The sequence below is a fragment of the Caretta caretta genome, chromosome 8 (genome assembly GCF_965140235.1).
Source record: "Caretta caretta isolate rCarCar2 chromosome 8, rCarCar1.hap1, whole genome shotgun sequence".
Classification (NCBI taxonomy): domain Eukaryota; kingdom Metazoa; phylum Chordata; order Testudines; family Cheloniidae; genus Caretta; species Caretta caretta.
In genome coordinates this window covers 90,767,276-90,789,597 of record NC_134213.1, presented here as the reverse complement: position 1 = coordinate 90,789,597, position 22,322 = coordinate 90,767,276, and the positions used below count along the sequence as shown (strand labels likewise).

The following is a 22,322-nucleotide window of genomic DNA, read 5'->3' as shown; positions in this document are numbered from 1 at the left end:
AACACCACTGCAGAGAAGGTGCAATAGAAGTGCTGTTGTTTAAACTTTATATACCATGCCAACTCTTTAGCCAAGGTTTTCAAAGCATCTTATCAACATTAAGCCTCGCCATCCTCCTGTATAGTAGCAGCTCCTCTTCACAAGGAGTAAACTGAGGCACAGAGAGGTTAAGTGACTTACATGCGGCTATATGGTGTATCAGTGTCAGAGGTACTGATAGACTCTAGCATCCTGACTCCAAGCCTACTGCATGCAGGACCAGGGCGTAATCTAGTAGTTACAACAAGTGCTTATCCCTGTGTATAGCCCACTGAACTCAGGGACTGCTGATTTCAGAAGTTACTTGCATGTGTGATCAGGGCCTGGATTTGTGACTCATCTGAAAAAACTGACTCCTGACTAAGTTAGATTGATCTTGTCAGGTGCATGAGTATTGCCAGGGAATGTTAGGTAGCATCTTGCATGCAAAATGCTAGCCTTAACTTTTCAACTTCCTCAGTTTTGTATGAAAACTAATGTTATTTAAATAATGAACATCTGAAAATGAATAAGGTGGCATTGGCTACTTGTTTGTATACTATGAACTGAAAAGAGAAAGAACTTGCCAAAGAAATGTCTCTATGACTGGGGTCCAAGACTTTGAGGAGGACTTTCTTCTCTTTTTCATCCTGGTACCCTTCAGTCTCATCTTCCTTATAATTAAGAATCCCAGAGTAAATCTGTGTTCTTGTTCCTCTTCCAAGGTGTTCATCCTAAAACATAATGTATAACCGGCATTTTCAAACCAAGGCATCAAAGAAACTGGTGTAGAGCTACAAAAATACTTAATACAAGTCCTTGCAACCACTCAGAATTCCCTATTCCACTTGCTTTAGTAATTTTCATATTTCACCATCAGCAGTCTATCACCAAAGAGAAACTAGTAACATTTTACAGTAAGTGCCAGCTCATTATTTCTCCTTTTGGTATTCTCTGAAAATGGTATTTTTTATCATGCTGAACTCATTTAGTATTAATAGGATGTCAGATAGTAGAGTTACATTAATACCAAACAAGTCCAGCATGATTTAATGTTATTAGAATGAATGTCAAATGAATTAATGATGACTGGCCTCTTATTTACAACAGGATGACATTGATGTGTTACTTTAAAGTGTTACCAAAAAATTACAGCAAGTAGTATTTCAATGGAACTCACTGTCAGGGATATTAGAAAAAACAAATGACATTTCCCCTCAAATTAACAGAGGATTCTCCTTGGTTCTTTTGCAGGGAGTATGTATGTATGTGCTGATTATTAACCTACATATATAAAGAAGTGAGTCTCAGAGCCCAGGTCAACAGAGCGCAAACACCGTGAGCCCAAATATATGGCTACAAACAGCACTGCAGATGTTCCTTCTCCAGCGGGAGTCCAGGCAGGAACAACTACACTGCTACAGTAACTCCTCACTTAACGTTGTCCTGGTTAATGTTGTTACGTTGCTGATCAATTAGGGAACATGCTCATTTAAAGTTGCGCAATGCTCCCTTATAACGTTGTTTGGCAGCCATTTGCTTTGTCCACTGCTTGCAGAAAGAGCAGCCCGTTGGAGCTAGTTGGTGGGGCTTGGAACCAGGGTGGACCGGCAGCACCCTATCAGCTCCCCTAAGTTCCCTGTGCGGCAGCTGCCCTGCAGGCTATCAATTGCCAGGCAGTTCAGCTCTTCCTCCCCACACTGCCATGTGCTGCTCCTGCCCTCTGCCTTGGAGCTACTCCCAGGAGCCTCCTGCTTGCTGTGCGTGGGGGGGAGGGGGAGAAAGAGAAAAGTGGTGCTAATGTCAGCATGTCCCCCGCTCCTGCCCCCCATCTCACAGAGCAGTCGGGGATGGGGGGGATGACACACAGGGCTCAGGACGGAGGGAGCTTGCTGGCAGGAGCTGCTGTCTCAACTTGCTGATCTACTTAAAAGGGCAATGTACTTAGAGTGGCATCAGCGTACTTAAAGGGGCAATGCACCTCTGTCTCTTTCACACACAGGGTGTGTGTCTCAGTCTCTCTCTGCCATGCTGTCTCCCCTCCCTCCATTTGTGCTGCCTTGTAGAGTGTCAGGCTACATTAACAATGTGTAAATTCTTGAGGGCTCAGCTGAGTGCTAGTTCATCGTTTAGCAGTAAGGCATTCCCTGGGAAATATCCCACCCTCTTCCACCCTCTGACTTCATCACCTCAACCAAGCTTCACAATCATCATTGCTGTGTACAGTATTAAATTATTTGTTTAAAAACTTATACTCTGTGTGTGTGTGTGCGTGCGTGTATATATATATATAAAATATAGTCTTTTGTCTGGCGAAAAAACTTTCCCTGAAACCTAACTCCTGCTATTTACATTAATTCTTATGGGAAATTTGGATTCGCTTAACATCGTTTCACTTAAAGTAGAATTTTTCAGGACCGTAACTACAACGTTAAGTGAAGAGTTACTGTATTTGTTGACCCCAAGCTCTGACACTTGCTGCTGCAGGGTTTTTTTGGTAGTATAGACATAGCTTTATAGTCACTTAAATCCCATTGACTTTCAGACAGACATATGCTCCTAAATCCCTCAGTCACTTCTGAAAATGGGGCTTAAGCTCCTAAATCACTTAGGTTCCTCATTTCCTACTGGGCAAGATCTCAGTCTTCAGTACAGTTTTTCTCTACTGAATCAAGCCTTTAAAAATATAAGACCTTTACAAAACAAAGTGGGTTAGGGTGTATGGGTGATAAAATTAAGATTCCCAAAACCAGTCTAGGAAATGTGTTTTTCCTTCCTGATGGAAAAACATGTACCTGGGGTACTTCCTTCCTGCTATGCAAGTGCATATAACCCATCATTGCTAAAACACTTGAGTTCACATTGAGTGGCTTAATAGCTCTTTTAAAGTAATAATGATTTTTTTAAAGCCTCTTTTGGGGGAGGGGAGACTATCATTGTTGAGATTTCATGTTATGAAGGCTGTTCGTTCTTGTTCAGTTATACTAGGCAACTGAAAAGATCAGCAAAGCAAATTGATATTCAGCAGCTACTTACCTGCTTAACTTCTTCTTTAAGAATTCGATGAAAACTCAATTGACCTAGAGGGCAAACCGGATGCCATTCCTGGCCTTTCTTTGTTGCCACTAACAAGTTAGAGATTTCTGGAAAGAGAGAAAACACACTTTGCTGTAGTTGATTTTTTAATCATAAATTAGCAACTCCTTACTTCTAATAGTTCATCCAATAATGGAGTTTTATCTTCCATACGCTAACTGCAAGCTAATATTCCAAGATAGTTTAAGGGAAAAACCATAAAATGTGATTATCTGGTCAGGTAACTTCTCCTAGCATCTAACTATCATTTGGAAGAGAATCCAATAAAAACACCCATTTTTTAATCTCCCCATTGTAACATTAGCAAGTGGTGCTCTGTACAGCACCACAAAAATTGCCAGTACTTACCGCACTGAAAAATATACAGGACACAAATGCGCCTCTTAAGCACTGGCCTGCTTTGGGGTTACTGCAACTCCACAATGCCTCAAGCAGAGTGCTGGAAAGCAATGTACACAGGGTTTCCTGGTGCTCCCTGCATGCCCTCTGGGCCACCCATCAAGAGGGTATAACCTGCACACCATTCTGAGGGCAGCCAGATCAGCTGGCCTGTGTGGAGATGGTAAGAAAGCCCTTCTCCTTTCCAATCAGAATTGCTTGCACTTCAGGGGGTGCTAGCAGTCCCAGTGCCCAGAGTGCAAAAACTATCACTTCACCTTGGAAGTGGCTGGAGGGGCTCAGAATAAAGGCTCAGTGCACCCTCACCCTCCCTTGTGTATCTGTACAGAGAAAATCTACAATCCGATCCATAAGTTGCACATACATATTTGGTTGTTTTGCGTGCTACAGCAGCAGTTAGTTAAAGGTATGCAAGTACAAAACACTGTTTGGGCTTCAGATGCATGTGTGTCCTTTCTCTTTGCCATTACAGGGAGTAGAACATGTCTCTCAAGGTCAGATTATGACTCTGCATACTTATAATACTTTAGGAAGGTTATACAGAGCTAAGACTGAAAAATTCTTTTCATTTCACACCAAAATTTCTTTACAAACCTCAGATTTTTTTTTTTATTTTTAAAAAGGCAAACTGGAAGGGTAGAAACAGAACAGTGAACCTTCAGGACCTTGCAACAAGAGTCCCCATCAAGGTCCAAAGACAAATTTACACTCACATAAACAGATGCAATTCTGATGAAGTCAGTGGGGGTCTTGGGTGAGCAGGAGATACAAGTTTACCCTCCTATAATATTATAATTACTACAACTGCAGAAAGTATCTCAAGAATTTAGGCTGTTTAAAGTGTAATTGCATTAATCCCTCAGTGCTCCAGACAATTAATATTGTTACTTTAGTTCAGGGGTGGCCAACCTGTGGCTCCGGAGCCACCTGCGGCTCTTCAGAAGTGACTATGCGGCTCCTTGTATAGGCACTGACTCTGGGGCTGTAGCTACAGGTGCCAACTTTCCAATATGCCAGAGGGTGCTCACTGCTCAACCCCTGGCTCTGCACAGGCCCTGCCCCCACTGCACCCCTGCCCGCACCCTCCCCATAGCCTTCATGCCCTTGCTCCCCCCCCCAGCCTCCGGCATGTCACAAAACAGCTGATCAGGAAGTGTGGGGATGGAGGGTGAGGTGCTGATCAGCAGGACCGCTGGTGGGTGGGAGGCGCTGTGAGCGGGGCAGGGAAGGGAGCTGCTGACGTATTACTGTAGCTCTTCGGCAAAGTACATTGGTAAATTCTGACTCCTTCTCAGGCTCAGGTTGGCCACCCCTGGCTTTAGTTTCTGAAGCACTGTCAATGTTGTTACATAAGCAGGGCAACATGCCTCTCATATGTACAAATTATATTTGTCTAAACTTTTCACAAACTAAAAAGGTAACTACTTTATCTCAGTTATTCCCCTTATTCTAACAGGAAACCATTATCTGATCAACAGGACCACACCACGTCCTTCCTCTTTCATAAAGTTCAGCTACAAGTAATTTGTACACTTTTTATAAAGTGACTTTAATGAAATTCACAACACACTGCGCAAAGTTCCGTTCTACTCCCATAACCAATTTTAAAGCAAAGTCTGAAGTCCTTGTTCAGACAAAATTCCCAATGACTTCAAAGTGTGTTCTATCTGAGTAATGGCTTCAGGATCAACCCCTTTGTTTCTCTCTTTTAATTATTATTATTATTATTTATTATTAAACACTTGACCTCAAGAGCAAGTGATATTTAAAAAAAAGGTTGTAAACATGACATTCCGCCCTGCCTGCTTTCTTTGGTAGAACAAAGAACACAGTGGATGGCAGCATCCCTGCTTGGTGCATATGTCTTTTGCTGGGGGTGGGGGAAGCCAGTAAATGATTACTGCTTACATTTTACAATATTAAGAGGTATTGAAACACATGACTCATTATGAGTCATGTGTGAGATTTTTTCTAAAAACCTCTAAGAGCTATATTAAAATTAGTATTCTACTGTTGATACTACAGGGCTGGTTATTTACGTGCTGAAGGCAATGTGCTACTTACTTTTAAAACTGTGCACAAATTATGCTAGCAATTAGCAACAGCCCTTGAGCATCCTGTGCTGAGATCACACAGTTCTCAAAAAATAATTTGTTCATCGTACTTGCAGTACTATGAAGTACTTAGTCTTTTTTATTAAAAACGGCTTTTCCCCCCTGAAACAAGTAGGATATTTTTAAATTTATTTTTAAATCTGTCAAAAATTAATTTAAAAACAGAACAAAACGCAAAGTCCCTCTGTGATCAGAAATGCCTTCAGCTTCTCTAGAACAAAGTCTGAAGAGAGAGTCGCTACCTTTTGGTTTTGGCTGGCAGCATCTCTTCAGTGTAAAGCTTATGTTGTCCGTTCTAAGGGTCTGTCCCTTCAAGTGATCCATCAGTTCTTTTAAAGATGGGAAAAACTTATTTGAGCCATGAAGGAAGCAACCGTCTTTTGTCACCTCGATCTGGAAGTTCTTGTACTGGATCGACTCATTTAACCTTTGCTATTTTAGGGGGAAAAAAGGCAAAAAGTTAATCAGAAAAATGAAACAATAGGTCACAGGAGCTGACAAGCACATCTGGGGCCAAATTCATCCCTGATGAGAGCCCAAAGAAGCCAGTGAAATTAAACCAGGGATCAATTTAGCACCATAAATCTACCCATGCCAACTTAAAGCCTCTGCTTTTAAAGTGGCATATACTAAAAATATAATGGGTCCAATTTCCCCAGTCCTTAATGGAGTAAAATTCCTAATAGTGTCAATTAAGGGCAGCAGAATTTGGACTTATGTCTCAAAATATAAATCTTTCCTAAAATAACTTTAAATGCACAAATGATGGTTCGACTTGCTATAATGCAGGATAGACTGTTCCAGATGCTGAGGGGAAAAGCCCTTTTAAACCTCAAACCTGAATAAGTTCTCCAGTTGCAGTCCATATCCTGGGAGTACATTTTCAATTGTAGGTACCTATGACCTGTGGCTTTGTAATTTTACCCCCCCACCACCATCTTTTAGCCTGAACTGCTACATACTAGATCTCTGGGTGTGATTCTTCTTCAAGTCTCTACAGTATTTGTACATTTGCAATAAGGTTCTCTTAGTTTTCCAAGACAAACTTCACATAGTGCCTCAACTTCCTCATCTGTACAAGAGAAATAAGGATCACCCACTTCTGTAAAATGTGCTGCTATACAAAAGCTGTATGCAGTGTTGTAGCCATGTTGGTCCCAGAGAGACCAGGTGGGCGAGGTAATATATTTATCTTTTTCTGTTGGTGAGAGAGACAAGCTTTCACGCTTACACAGAGTTCTTTTTCAGGGCCAGGGAAGTGGGGGGGGGGAATGGTACGGGATTACAGACTGTTGTAATAAGCATAAAAAGCATAAATCCAGCATTTCTATTCAGTCCATGATCTTTAGAGTCTAGCAAAGTTATGAATTTAAGCTCCGAGGCTCATCTTTTGCAGATGTTGCACAGGTTGCATTTAAGGATGAGGACTGAGAGGTCACTATAGAGTGATTGCTTTGTAAAATGTGTTTGCCCACAGGTGATAGGGTGTTTTTGTCTTTTATCATTTTTCTATATGAGTTCGTTTGAGAGCATAGTTATTGTCTGGTTTCATCCACATGGTTGTTATTGGGGCATTTAATGCACTGGATGAGGTACACCACATGTTGTGATTGGCACATGTAGGACTCATGCATCTTGAAAGGTGTGTTGTGGGGAGTGTTCATCACTGCAGCACTAGACATACGTCTACGGGTTTTGCATCTGTTGTTCTGGCGAAGTCTAGTGCTGCTTTGAGTTGGTGTGTCCTGGTCTGTGGGGACCCTGCTTCTGATGATGAGCTTGGAGATGTTGGGGGAGTTGTTTGAAGGCTAGAAGAGAGGGGTCAGGAAAGATTTCTTTCAGGATGCGATCCCCACTGAGTATGGGTTGTAATTGTTTGATGATACCTTGTATGGGTTTCAGTGAGGGATGGTAGATGATGACTAGGGGTGTGCGGTTGAAGAGGGTTTTATTTTTGTACTGAAGAAGGTTCTCTCAGTGTATTTGGGGTATCCATGATGCGATCTATTTCTCTGGTGTCCCTGTTTGGTGAAGGCAGTTTTAAGTGTGTTAAAGTATATATCCCACACTTTCTCCTCAGAGCACATTCTGAGGTATCTGAATGCCTGGCTGAAGATAACATATTTCTTGGTATGTTTTGGGGTGGTTACTGGACCTGTGAAAGTAGGTGTGCTGATCCGTGGGTTTTTTGTATATAGCTGTCTATAGGTTTCTATTCTTGAAGCTGATCATGGTCTTCAGGAAGGAGCTGCTAGCGTAGGAGTGTTCTAGAGAGTTTAATGGATGGGTGGTGATTGTTGAAGTTATGGTGGAAATCTAAGGGAGTTTAGCTTGTCTGTCCAGAGGATGAAAATATCCTCAATGTATCTCAGGTTTATAATTGGTTTCATGGTGCATGTGTCCAGAAATTCTTCTTCAAGGTAGCCCATGGGGTTGGTATATTGGGGAGCCATCCTTATATCCATGGCTGTTACTATGGTTTGGACAAAGTGTTTATTGTGGAATGTAAAACTTTTGTGGGAATTTTACATAATTTTACCTTCCTTGCATCTATTATATCTTGCAGTCCTACTTTCAAGAGTTACTCACTGATGCCTTACCTCTCCTACAGCCCATTAGTTTTTGCTATTTCTGTTACCTATGGGTGTGCCCTCTGCTGCAGCTTTCCTTACTCTCATCTGAAGATAAACCCTGCAGAAGAGGGCACTGTATGTATATTTGCTTGTCCCATTCAATCCCCCATATGTACCCCACTTCGTTATTTTATATTGTGGAATTCCATTTGCCATTTTCCTCCCAATTCCCTACATAGCTCAAATTCTTGAGTAGTTTTGGAAAGTACCTCCTAATTTGGTTCTTTTAAGTGGTCCATCCAGCCACTTACTCACATGGTCCTAATCACTGCAGCATCTGAGCACCATCATCTCCTACATATACTACCATTCCTTTCTGTAGTTAATTTTAACAACTCTGGACCAATTCTGCTTTCAGATCCATCGACACAATTGCCACTGAAGTCAGTGGGAGTTGTACATGCATAGCTTGGGGCCACATTCTAACCTTAAAGAAATGAGCCCAGCAATGACCTTTGAAGGACCCACTTAATAAGTGACTGCCTGACTTCCCAACATTTGTCTACAACCAATTTTCTATCCAGTTTATCATTCTGTCACTTCTTCCAAAATACTGTACATTGTTAACTTCCTGTATGATGCCTTGTCCAATGCCTCTTATATAGATCCAGGCAAACAACCCTCATCTAACGTCTCTATCACTTGTCCAGAAAACCACCTAAAGAAACATTTTGGATAGAGTGAGGAACTCTGACAGTCACTCTTCCTTCTGCAGATCTTTGAGCATATATTTCATCCAACAAAAGCATCATTTTGGATCTGTCACTCACATGCCCTCCTGCGTGGAGTCCCAGTGGGAATTCTACATAAACTGTGGTATCCCTGTCAGACTGGTTCAGGTACTCATGGAGATTTACCCTGTGAGTACGCAGGCTGTTGTGGCTATTGGGGCCAGTTGTTAGAGTCAGACAGGATCACACGCACTGAGCTACCGAATTACATGTATATGGATCATGAGGAGTTTATAGCCTTTACCCGACTCCAACACCGTGTGTGATGCTGGTAACTTCATTTAGTGATATGTCCCAACATACCTGTGAGATTTCAGAACACGTCACTGTCATGAGGATGTGATTAAAGTCTGTACAGCTCCACCTCAGCACATACATTCCCTCCTCATTCCCTTCTTGTCTCAATTTGTTGATGGCATACTCTGTGCTGAAACAGTTAACACAAGAATGAGTATAATGGTCAAATGAGCAGTTACATTCCAAAGCTATTTTAATCAAATGTCCTCTTGAAATCTACACTTTAGAACAAGAATGAGCAACTGCATTACACAAGCACTTACACTATTAAAACATACTTTATACTGTGTGCATGTATACACACCTTAATTTGTTAACAAGCTTCCAGAACTGTATGCATGTAATAGCTTTGTTTTTTGTTTGTTGCACCTTCAAATTCTGAAGAACTATGCCTGTCTGCAGGAACAGTTACCATTATGTTTTCATATGTAGTTGTAGCCTACTACAAGTGACATGCACACGCTACAGTCTCTTATGGACGTTATTTTTAATCTAAAATAAAAATATGCTTTATGACTGGGAACACAAGAGGAAAAAACAATGGGATGGCAAAAACAAAGGAAGAAATGAGATAATTCCTTCAGCCGCAATCAAAATGAGAATACCACCACTTTGTATTTGCATACAAAGATTTCTTGGCTGGGGTTGACACACTTCACCATTTGGGGATGTATGTGCAGTTCAATTAGCAATAGTTCAACTGTAGTGCAGACCCTGCCAAAGTGCTCTATAGACATTAATGAATTAAGCCTTCACCTGCTCCTATGAGATAAGTAAACATTTTCATTTTACAGATGAGTAAAATGAGGTTCAGAGAATCAGTACCCAGTTACTCCATGTAGTCAGTGGCAAAGCTAAAAGTAGAACCCAGGAAGAAGTGGTTAGTTTGGAGAGGAAGTCGGGATTCCTGGGTTTATAGTTTAAAAAACAGCACAAAAAATGAAAGTACAGACTACATAAAAAAACATTGTGTGCATGTCACTTGTAATGGCCTGTAGAACTATGAAAACAAAATGTCTGCCATCTCTGCAGACAAGCAGGGCTCTTGGAAATGTAGAATAGCACAATGCAGAAGATAAAGACATTGTGAGTGTGATTTTTACAGGCGCTCAGCAGTGGCCTTACTCTGCTGGGAGTATTGACATTTTATTGTTCACTTCAATAACAGAAGAGTTAGGCCAGCAGTAAGTGCTTCTGAAAATCCTACCCTACAGTTTCAAATGACTTACACCAGATGTTGTTCTCCTTCTCTCCCGTCTTAGCAACATTTTAACAAATTGTCTCAAACTGAACACGCAAATATCTGAGAAACAGTTTGGCACTGTAAAAATAAATGCTGGTTTCCAGCAGTCTTGTTCATCATCAATTAAGTCACCCTACAATCCTTTGCTAGCAAATCCCTGCTACTCAAGAACCCTCCTAAATTTCTCAATTTCCTCAGTTAGGTCAGGGTAGTGCTATGGCTCTAGGAGGGGATAAACGCATTTAAACTAACCAAATGGGTCCATGGCAGCCGTTTTTTATGTTGTGCACTATCAGAGGTGGAGCTACATCAGTGCAGAGATAGAGGTGGGCATCTGCAGTAAGTCTGAAGTATCCATCTACTAAAGATGCAAATGACAAGGCCTCTTCGTGTGAAGAAAGTTTTAATTCCTAGAATAAAGAAGATATTTTAGTCAAGAATTATTGTAGCTCAGTTAAAAAATTAATAAAGGAGAGAAGGAGAGGGTTAGAATCTGGGAATTTATGTATGCTACTGTTTTCCCCAGGATTTTTCAAAGGGCAAGGCAAAATGTTATCCAAGTACCTCCGGCACAAGGAAATATTTAGAAGGGCAACAATGACCATCATACATCCCCAGATATCTTTTTGACTGGTTAGCATGGGTGAGCAGATGGTTTCACTGAATGGTGAGCTACACACACACCCTAACTCTCCAGTGAGATCCACAAGTGCAGAGTCTGGCTCCCATGTGGGTCCCTCTGATTCAAAAAGACTTCTCAGGAGCACGTGGGAGGGCCACACTGGATTCGGAGGCACACATGTTTTGATAGTTCCTTTCTAAATTCCGGCATCCAAAACAATGCTCAGCAGGAGGAAAAGGTCAGGGTACTCTCATTGAGGAGTCCCATTATTCCTATGTTTGCTGGTGTTCTCTTGCCTCTTCCCCACCAGATCTTTCTCTTGGTCTCCTCTCCCTCCATACTCATTGCTGTTTCTCTTCTTCCTCCATGCTGCTTTTCTCTTGCCAAGATGCATCCAGGGAGGTCACAGAGAACTAACTATGAAGTGTGGTGGGGTTGTTTACCACATACTGGGGGGGCTTGGATGGGGATAAAAACAAGTGTTGTGGTATGGATAGCGACACGTGCACAGCTGCATAGCTTTGGGGAAGAAAGATGTTGTTTATCAATTTGTTCTTCAAACCAGAGCACTTTTTTTTTTAAACACAAATTGTTGACATTACAATGTTTGGTACCCATTAGATAATTAACAGGACTGATGGTATTAATGGCACCACTTTTGTCCAGCAATACTGTCTCATTAGCTCATCCGTCTGCTAGAAAAGAGCTTACCGCACCTACGCCCTTACCATCTTTTCGTGGTTCTGCTTCTTAATATTGACTGTGGACTCCTTTATGACAAGGAGTGTGATTTCAGGAAAATATGAAAAATTGTTCCATTCCTCTCGGATTTTGTTTTTTTCTTCATCCTTCTTGTTTTTGCTGTCTGATTTTTTCCTCTTTAGTTTATTATGTTTCTCTCTCTCAGGCTGTACAACCTGCAAACATTTTGGAATGAAAGTACCAGATAAATATTTTTTAAGTGTTGAAGATACATTTTCATGCTAAAATTACTCTTGGATGGAAATTTCAAACCATTGCCCTCAGAATTAACAGGCCAGTCATGTCTTTAATGTGTATTTTATGAGGACATTCATTCTCAAAAAGACTATTCAGTGAAACAGGATTGAGAGCAAATAATTCATACATTCTGTGACTGAGGAACCTCTTGATTCGAACTAGAAGAGGGTGTATGGAGCACATAAGGGTACAGGAATCCCAAGTCTGGTATTCACATCAGAGTTCCCCAAAGAGTATCATACAAGGTCTCTAATAAAAGCTTGTGACACTCTGGGCATCAACATTACTGTGAAATGTATGTAAAGATGCTATGAAAGGAGTTACCGGTATGTATTTATGCTGGAAATTATGTTCTTAAAGTCTGCCTCAAGGGACTGGCCACCAGCAAAGGTGAAAAATAGATTTTCTGTCACACAAGAAATGTTTATCTAGCTGGCTGTTTACATGTAAATTCAGTATTGTATAGTTCACAATGGTCTCCTCCCACACATCTGAACTGAATGCTAATATAGGCCTGTATAAGCTTCAGAGAGAAAAGTAACAGGAGGAAGTAAGTAGCTTGATTGAAAATGCTGCAGAGAACTTTGGGTGAGATATGCTTCTTTAGACAAGAGGTTAAACCTGTTAGTTTAGCCTCTAGAAAACATGTTATGATTTTGTTTTATATGTAATCATTTGTTCCCATCTCTTACACTGGTTTTTATTTGAATCTCTATTCTTTCTTAAATAGACTTCCTTCTGTTTGATAATTGTACTCATGTGCTGTGTATAACACAGGGGCAGTGGTCTAAGATAAAACTGATAAACAGAGGTACACTGTTCCTTTGAGAATGGGAGATCTGGGATTTCTGTGGGTATCCAGTGACTAGGGGCTGGATACTACAAGGGGACACTTTGAAAGGACTCAGGCGCTGGGGTCCGTGTGTTGTCAACCTGCAAGGTAAAGACAGCGCTATGTAGCTCTGAGGAGCGTGCTTCAATGGCTGACAAGCTGGTTGTGTTAGGGACTTAAATATCCAGCTGGTACAGACAAGACTCCCTTGCTCCGGAGGCATGTGGTAACAGGGTGATTCACAGCTCTGGGCACCAGGAGGAGTGTCACAAATTCTAAGCCTAGTTTTGCCAACAATTCATTGTGCAACCTTTGACATGTCAGTTAACCTTTCTCTTTCTCCATCAGTAAAACCGGGATAAAGCTATCTACATAGTACTTAAGGGTAACAAAGGTTAGTTAATGTCTGCAAAATAATTAACAAGTATTACAAAAACTCAGTTCAAAACTCAAGATATGCATGAACTCTCCATTGATATCTACTGGAATTCTGTCTGTGGCGTACACACAGATAACTATAAAACAGATATACAGATAACACTATAAAACAATCTTTTGAGAGATCATAACTAATCCACCATATTTATTATGCCACAAGGAGGATCTTTAACTAGTAATTAGATAAAGGTTTTTCATGGTTAACTTGCCAAGACGAATGAGCATATTCCCTGTCCTCTGCACTCCTGCATATGCATCTTCCCACTTAGTTATATTATATATACATTTTCATTTCAACCACAATTGAGATTGCAGTTCCTAGAATGTGCCAAGCACTTTCCAAACCCACAGGACACGGTCCAAAATGCAGACCTACAACGCAGTTTGACATAGTCCTTTGTCCTCCATTGGCCCCCTTTTTGGCATAACTGTAAATCTGTGTGCGGGCACAGTATACATGTAGTTACGAAAGGTGGCCTTATTTATGAACGTTGATATTGAGAGCAGCATTTTAAATACAGCTGACTTCAGAAACACAATTTACTGTTTGATTCATTTGCACGCACGTGCACACACACACACACACACACCTTTCATCACTTGGATGGGTACAGAATATTTGCATAAATCCCGCTTTTGAAATCCTACAGAGCAATATCTGGTTTGGCTGATTTGGTACAGGTATTCATTTTCATTCTGACTTCTCAAAAACAAAAGGAGGACTTGTGGCACCTTACAGACTAACAGATTTATTTGAGCATAAACTTTCGTGAGCAACAGCTCACTTCATCGGATGCATTCATCTGTGTCCATCTGCATTCATCTTTTCTTTTTGCGAATACAGACTAACACGGTTGCTACTCTGAAACCTGTCATTCTGACTTCTAGCACTCACAAAAGCAAAGAACCAGTGCTGATCAAAGGCAGGCTTTCTGCCAGTTTTCTAATGCAATTCTGCCACTGACCTACCACGCCCTTCCTTTCCAAATTAGTAATCTCATTTTGTGCAAAAACTACGAATTGATCAAACCACAAGGAGGTTTTACAATACAGAAAAATGTTTTGGTGACCGCTGCACTTATTTCAATTATGATCTAAACAAGGTTACAACAAAGTTTTTCTAGAGGCAAAAGCTAGTACGTTTCCCACTTGCAAAGGACTATTGAGTTCTGCTAACCATTTAAAAGGCATGACAAGAACGCTACTAAACAAACCAAAGAGTCTGAAGGTGAAACTTCTCAATTAACTAATTTTCCAAAATAGATTCAAGTTTTTTGCAGCCTGGTTTTCCCCCACCCCAAATAACCTCAGTCTTTTTGTCTGTGAATGGACACTCACACTTGGTTTGCGCCTCCACTGTATTCCATTGTTTCCCGTCACCATCACTTCATACTGTGGGATGATCCCATTGTCTCCAAAATTAAATCCATGTTTTTCATTCTCTGTTAAAATCTGCAATGATGAAGTCTCAAAAATTTCTGCTCCGTAATGCTTAGTTAAAGTCTCCATTGTTGATAAGTATTTAACCTTCAGATCATGTGGAGAGACACTGCTGTCGCAAATGGTTTTATTGTTAAACTCCTTAAGGAAATCCTTGAAAACATTGTTTATCCGAATTCTGGTTAAGATATTCCTTTGTCTGATGGTCTTGTTCAAAGTTTCAGGAATATAACGTTTATAACTAGAAAAAAACGATGGAATATTAATATTGCTACCTCAATTTTCCGTTATAAAACTGCAGTTGGTTTACTGTAAAAGTAATTTACAGAAAACACATGCAAAGTTTCATAGTACATTTAATACTAATACCACAGAAACCGTTTCATAACACGTGATATAATTGCCCAGTTTTTTGCCTGACACAGATACAGACAATAAGTAAACATCTGAAAACCTCAGAAAAATGTAGGGAGCTGTCTCAGATCAGTATTATCTCATTAAGATACATAGTAACAAAGCATTTAAGGGACAGTTAACAATTAAAATACACAGTAACAAAGTATTTAAACTGCAATTATTTTTTTCACTACTTTAGGGGAAAAAAATTCTGAGTTTGGTGCCCAAAGTTACCAAATGAAATCAAGAGAAATGGTGGGTACTCCACCGCCTCTGCCACTCGAGCCACATTTTTAGGTGCCTAAATATGGACGTAAACTTTTGAGAATTTTGACCTTAACCTTTGATATAGCCTTTGAGAAACTGACATTTGCTTGGGCAAGAAACTAACATTATAACTACCTACTTAAACAGAGTTGTAATTATAATCTAGTAAATATATTTAATTATATTGCAAACTGAAATTAAAATCACAATATACCATTAACTAACACGAAGTGGTAAGAAAAGCAAATTTGACTACACTACATGAAACTAAAACATTACTAAAATAGATTTAAAGGTTATGCTGTTCAATTTACCATTGGCAGCCTACTAGTTAATAAAAGTACTACTTCTGAATCATCTATTGCTATAACAACTGACACGTTGAAGTTATATGGATTCCATCAATACTCAGGACTTTTATGGTTTTCACTTATGCTGTGGCTTCATAAAATTCACTGTAGCCAGCAGGTAACAGAACTCAAGGGCATCTTCTAATTACATATCCTTACCACAAGGGCTAAAAAAGAATTGCTTTTAGCTGTAGTAACATCAGGGCTTATATCAGTGGTGGGCAACCTGCAGCCCACGGGTTGCATGTGGCCCATCAGGGTAATCCGCTAGCAGGCTGCCAGACTGTTTACATTTGCACGGCCGCCCACAGCTCCCAGTGGCCACAGTTCGCCGTTCCCAGCCAATGGGAGCTGCGGGAAGCAGAATCCAGCACGTCCCTGCGGCCTGCGCCGCTTCCCACAGCTCCCATTGGCCGGGAACGGTGAACCGTGGCTATGGGAGCTGCGGGCGGCCATGCAAATGTAAACCAACTGTCTGGCGGCCTGCCAGCGGATTATCCTGACGGGCCGCATGCAGCCCATGGGCAGAAGGTTGCCCATCACTGGCTTATATCCTCTGTCGGATCAGCCACTGGAGGGCAAGGTGTCCATACACATTTCAGCAGGTCTAATATTTTATCCAGAAGAGGGCAGTAGCATACACTGTGTGGAGTGTAGAGTTATACTGACTAACCTGATATCCTTGGGAAGTTCTGGCAGCTTCATGTTTTTTTTGATGGCATAGTGAGAGATTGCAAGGACAGCCATTCCCAGACATTCATTTTCAATTTCATGAACCTCCTGATCATTTTTAGGGTCTCGAACTGGTGCCAGGCACTTCACCAAATCATACTGTCCCTTAATGGGAAGCAAAGAGAACAAGTTGCTTTAAAAATGTTTGCAATAGTCTATCTTCTGTATACTAACAGGGTCAACAAAATCATAGCCCTACACAAGCAGCAGCAGAGCCTTCCAAAACAGGAAGGGCTGCCTTCTCCTGGATATAGACATATAAAATGGAACAAATAAAGATGCATCCAGGCCACCCTCACGCTACAAATCTTGTCTTTTAAAATCTTCTTGAGACTAAGCAGCAACAACGGTGCCAAACAAAAAAGGTTTGTTTTTTTCCAATGGCAGTTTCTGTAGCACAGAAAGAGATCATACTTAGATGGTCACTAAAGCCCCAGTCCTCCGCTGTGACATGTGCAGGTACACTTGTGTACCTGCAGAGCTCCAGTGACTTCAATGAGACTCACTGTGGTCACAGGGGATCACTTGTGCATCTCATTGCAAGACTGGGACCTACACTGGTGTACACATCCCACTCAGATCATTCCAAAGACCCCCACTCCTCAGTGTTGCCTAAAAAAATAACTGTAGAAAATAAACCTTTGTAGCACCATGTAGATATTTACCATCTAGTACAGAATAGCCATGATCTTATTTCATTAACTTTGTCCTTCCTCGCCTCATCACTCTGTTACTCCTTGAATCACATCTTAAAGATCAGATTGTAAATTCTTCAGGGCAGTGATATTTTTTCTCACTTATACTGGAGTTGGGATTTTTATACTCCACTTTTTAAAAAAATGGTAGTCCCCCAAAATACCATTTTGTTAACACTGTCTGCTAATGTTTTCCAGGGCGATGACCCATCCAAAAGTGTAATGCACATCCTTTTTTCCACAGTAACCAAATAAAGAGCTATTTAAATAAACCTGATTATAAAGGTTTTCAAGCAATAGTTACACAGACGATGCTACACTGTGACATATGTCTGATCATTTAATGAATAAAACATTGTGGGGTGATGCCCCTTAAAAAAATCTCTGCTCCATATATTTTATGCAGTTCTCTTGTTTCCTTCAAAAGTGATTTCTCAGATGTTCATGCAGCTGTAGTTTATGTTATATTTTCTTTATTATGGTTTCACAGCTAAGCAACACACCATCACCCTAACAGCTCTCTTCAGACTTATCTTGCTTCTAAAAACAGACAGTCAGCTTTGAAAGTCACACTTCTGTCTGAAAATTTTGTAGCCACTATAGTTACAATTAACACCTAAGAGTACCATAAAGATGTTAACAATAAAATGTTCCTTATTTTTTTTCCAGTTTGTTTACTTTGTGCATTTCATAGCACTCCACCAATTCAGTCTCTATGAATGGTCTATTTTCCTGTTTCCTCTGTATAGTCAATTTCTCCTACCAACATTATATTTTGTTTTCTGGCAGCAATGTATTAGGTACTGTAAGAAGACAGGATCCCTGCCTCAAAGTGCTTACACTCTTTAAAAATAAATACAAAAAAAAAACCAGAGACAGCAGATAGGGAAAAGTGAACTACAAATAAACAAATCCAGCTTGTGATTGAGTAATTTTGTTATCAGGACTCTGCCAAAGGTTTTAACTCCATACAATTTTTTTTAGAAGTAAGATATGCAAGCTGTTCCAAATTACCCTGATGTTGTTATCTGTTGACTAGCAGAGGTTGCACTTTTAGACTGAGGAATAGCTTTACAAGAGAAAAGGTGGAAGCTCCATGGTTTTGGACATTTTAAAACCAGACTGGACAAAACATCAGAAAATATACCATAAGATATAATCATACACGGATAAATGAGGTGGATCTCTCCCTTTAATTTCTATGGGAAGATTGTTCCTTAAAACATGAGAAAGGGACAGTTTTATGCAAGCACATATAAAGCATATAACCATTCCAACCACAGGAGAAATGGCTTAAGGGTTTTTTATACAATGTGCAAAGAGGTATTTTTATGTTTTATGTTGTTTTACCTGTGCAAAGAGGTATTCTAGCGAATTTGCATCAAGGATAGGGGTTCCGTCTGGCACTAGTTTCTTCTCATAGGAATTCTTTTGTTTCTTTGGAGATGTGTCAAGGATAGGAGTTCCATCTGGCAGTAATTTCTTCTCATAGAAATTCTTTGGTTTTTTCGGAGAATGCCTCCAGACTGAGGGCTCATTTTCACTTGTCCCATGCCAGTTCATAAAATAATACCTTGAGAAAAAGAGTGATGAACTTTAAAAACTGAGGGGAGCCTCAGTGTATTTTGGATACCTATTTTTAAACTGTTTAAAATAAAAGTCTAGCAATAAGTCAACATCTTTCATCTTTCTACTCTCAAGTAAAATATTACATTGGCCCAAAATCCTGGACCTGTGCCAAAACAGCATTCCAGGCTAAGGGACCAGTTGAAAAGTGATATTATTAAACTCTGATAGTTTCAACGTTCAAACAGCATATAGCATTCATGTTATGCTTTGGTAGGTAATACTGGCCATTAAAATCACAATAGCCTGAGTCACCATTCTCTCTCTTCCCTGTGCAGCCCACCATATAAACACACACCAATTTTAAAATTATTTTAGCTGCCACTATCTGAAGATTTGCTTGAACTAGGACCATTGTTGTATATCACAAGATATCTTGGAATTTCTCATTTTTGGTGGTTCCAACCATTAAAGCTCCAACTCTTGGCATTCATGAAAATATGGCCAAATATGGCTAAAAATCAGGCCAGAATTGAAGGGGTGAGACTAATCTGAATAATCCAGTTTTAAAGTGATGCAATCAATTTTCAAAACATATCTGAAACAAACTTCTTAGCCTGCTGGAATGTTACTAATGTTACCTTCAGGCTGGGATTTTCAAAGAAGCCAAAGAGAGTGAGATATTCAAATCCCACTGAAACTGAACGAGAGTTGGGTGCCTTAATGCTTCCCTCCATACCCTATCCCAACCTTAAGCTCCTTTAAAACCATCTCAGTTTAAATGATGCAAGGTGAAATCATTTTAAAAATCCATATTTACTTTTTCAGTTAAGTAAAACTTAGTTAAACCAGGTCTGGATCAACACATCCTTTGCCATAATTCTTACTTTGCTCATTAAATACTTACCACTTAAAAGAATATAACAAATTTAACCAAGTGCAAAGTTTTCAGAGTGCTCTGTAAGAATGTTAAATATTGAACATGTACAGATCCAGTCCTTATTCAACTGTTACTTCAACACTGTTTACTAATGACTCCCATTAATAGAGATCTGAAACGACAATTTCTAATGGGGTGAAAGTCAGTACTTACGCTGAATGCCATCTTGTTTGTTACACGGACTTCTGCAAACCCTTGACAACCTTTAGAATTTTAAACAGCATTTGTCTGTCTAAACCTGCATGACAAGTAACCTTAGAACGCTATTTTGTGGTTGAAATGAGGTAAGATTAGATATCTTAATGTACTTAAAGGTCAAGTGAACATGGAAAACTACAATAGCTACTGCACGTACCGAAGAGAAGGTTACATGCATAAAGCTACATTAAAATAAAGTTAAGGGTTTCGTTTGGTGGAAAAAGCCAGTGACATTCTCAGTAAATCAGGCAGTTGAACAAAACTAAAAACTTTTCACAAAAATACTCAAAAGGGAATTACTGTACCCTATTATGGATTATTAATTTACAATGTTCAAAATGTGCAAAGTGCCTTTGAGTGCAAAAAAAACAGAATGTGGCCCAATTAGTCTAATTTCAGACATAACACAACAAAGGAGCCAACAACAAAAATGAGAAAAGGGAAGGAAGGGCAGCAATAAGTTTACACAATTACTCAGCAAAGGCTTGTTAGCAGCAGGGTGGAGCAAAACAACTTACTTTTCATCACATACATTAAAAATAATCTTCTGTGAATCATTTCTCATAGGCATCACAAATCAAGTGGGCATTGGGGGAAATTAGGTCCCAATTCTGCAATGAGCTCTGCTCAGATGTCTGTGTGTGTGAAGCTCAAAGCAGGATCAGGCCCTTAGTGATTAATGAAATTAATGACCTTTGACATTTCAGTGGGTGTTTCTATTAAAGATGGTTTTAATTATCTGCATCATACTCCAATAACTAAAAAGGAAGCAAATAAAGTATTGGTCAAATTTAAGGACAACTTGATACAGAGCTGAGACATTCTATATTGTGTTTTCGACTCTTCTTCCCCCTGGACCATCTAATGAACTCCTGAAAAAAGCCTGGTATGGTGTGAGGGAAATGGTAATGCGTGCACACACAGCCATAGTAGGAACTTCTATAATGAAGAATATAAAAAACTCAGTTTGGAACGTTTACATTCCAAACACAAGGCCCATGAGAGAGTTTTCTTATCCCTTAATATCAGGCAATTACTTTTTCTATACTTTTATTAAAAAAACACTGTTAATCATTGTTAATAACCCCATTATTTTTCTGGTGATTCCTGAAAATAACTGTGGATGAGGAGGGCTGTATTGGTATTCTAACGGAGGTCAGAATTTGGCCCTTTACATATAAAATGACTTTTGTATTTCAGCAGTGTCTAAAAGTTCTAACCAAGATCAGGCCCCATTATGATAGGCACTACAGAGAGAGACTAAGAGAGAGTTCCAGCCCTGCAGAGTGTGCAATCTAAACAGACAAGGCAGACAAAGGGTAAGAGAAAGCAAAGATTATTATCCCCTTTTTACAGATAGAAACTAAGGCAGAGAGAGATATTGAGTGATTTGCCCAGGGTCACGCAGGAAACCTGTGGCAGAACTGCAAACTGGACCCAGAAGTCGAGTCCCAATTAAGTGCCTTAACAACAAGACTAACCTGCCTCTCATACAAAAAGCTCCAACCAGCTCTGTTCTTAGAAAAAGAAACAGGCTTATTTTTTAAACATATTGTACCTTTCTTTTCATGGAAAAAAAAAACAATAAAAAGTATGATTTTAAAAAACAGCAGGTTCTATTTAATTACTGGAATAATTCAACTCTTTCTGTATCAGCTTGTGTGCCATTTAAACAGGATGCTACAAAATATTGTGGCTTCTTATGTTGTAGACTTAGGAAAGGGGTTCTTCAAAAAGTCTGTAGTAAAAAAGTCCTATTAAAATATAACCAGGTATAAATGAGATAGGGCTAAAGTGTAAGCAGCTGGTATGTATGTACGTGCTCTGAAGATTGACAGATTATATATGGGAAAAAAAATCACACCCACCAAAAGCCCAAATTAGCACCTTTCAACAGTGGCACAGAAACCTAAACACCTAAAGCATTTGGAATGACTGAGCCATGTACTTTCATCATATTTTTATATATATTATACACACAAAAATGATATTTAAAAAAAATCAAAGTCGCAAAGTTAAGCACTCAGAAATCAGGAAATGCCAGAATTAAAAGATACCAACCTTAATTCAGACTCCTTGTGTGATTCCGTTATGATACAGTCATTAATGATATCACACACTAGTTTCTTCAAAGGACTGACTTTGCAACCTGTCCTTTTAAATGCATTTGCATATGACTTTTCTAAGCTTTTTAAAAAGCAAATTAAAAACAGAAATTCCATAACATGGCATCATACTGCCCCCCCATATGGGTCATCAGCAGGGTCAGAACCTATAGAGAGCCCTCTGCCATTTAAGCTAACGGAGTAACTGATA

At 39.8% G+C, this 22,322-nt stretch overlaps 1 protein-coding gene across 4 annotated transcripts in view; it reads right to left on the bottom strand.

Annotated features, from left to right (window-relative positions):
* The window catches only part of JAK1 (Janus kinase 1), a 105,271-nt gene that overhangs the window by 13,737 nt on the left and 69,212 nt on the right, over nucleotides 1–22,322 (bottom strand). For all 4 annotated transcript variants that reach the window (XM_048859708.2, XM_048859709.2, XM_048859711.2 and 1 more), the window contains 9 exons: nucleotides 18,653–18,875; nucleotides 16,549–16,712; nucleotides 14,761–15,103; nucleotides 11,882–12,070; nucleotides 10,784–10,941; nucleotides 9,295–9,418; nucleotides 5,870–6,059; nucleotides 3,055–3,161; nucleotides 606–752 (listed from right to left, as the gene is read on the bottom strand). In XM_048859708.2, coding sequence (XP_048715665.1) covers nucleotides 606–752; nucleotides 3,055–3,161; nucleotides 5,870–6,059; nucleotides 9,295–9,418; nucleotides 10,784–10,941; nucleotides 11,882–12,070; nucleotides 14,761–15,103; nucleotides 16,549–16,712; nucleotides 18,653–18,875 — 1,645 coding nt within the window. The remainder of the gene's footprint in view (nucleotides 1–605; nucleotides 753–3,054; nucleotides 3,162–5,869; nucleotides 6,060–9,294; nucleotides 9,419–10,783; nucleotides 10,942–11,881; nucleotides 12,071–14,760; nucleotides 15,104–16,548; nucleotides 16,713–18,652; nucleotides 18,876–22,322) is intronic.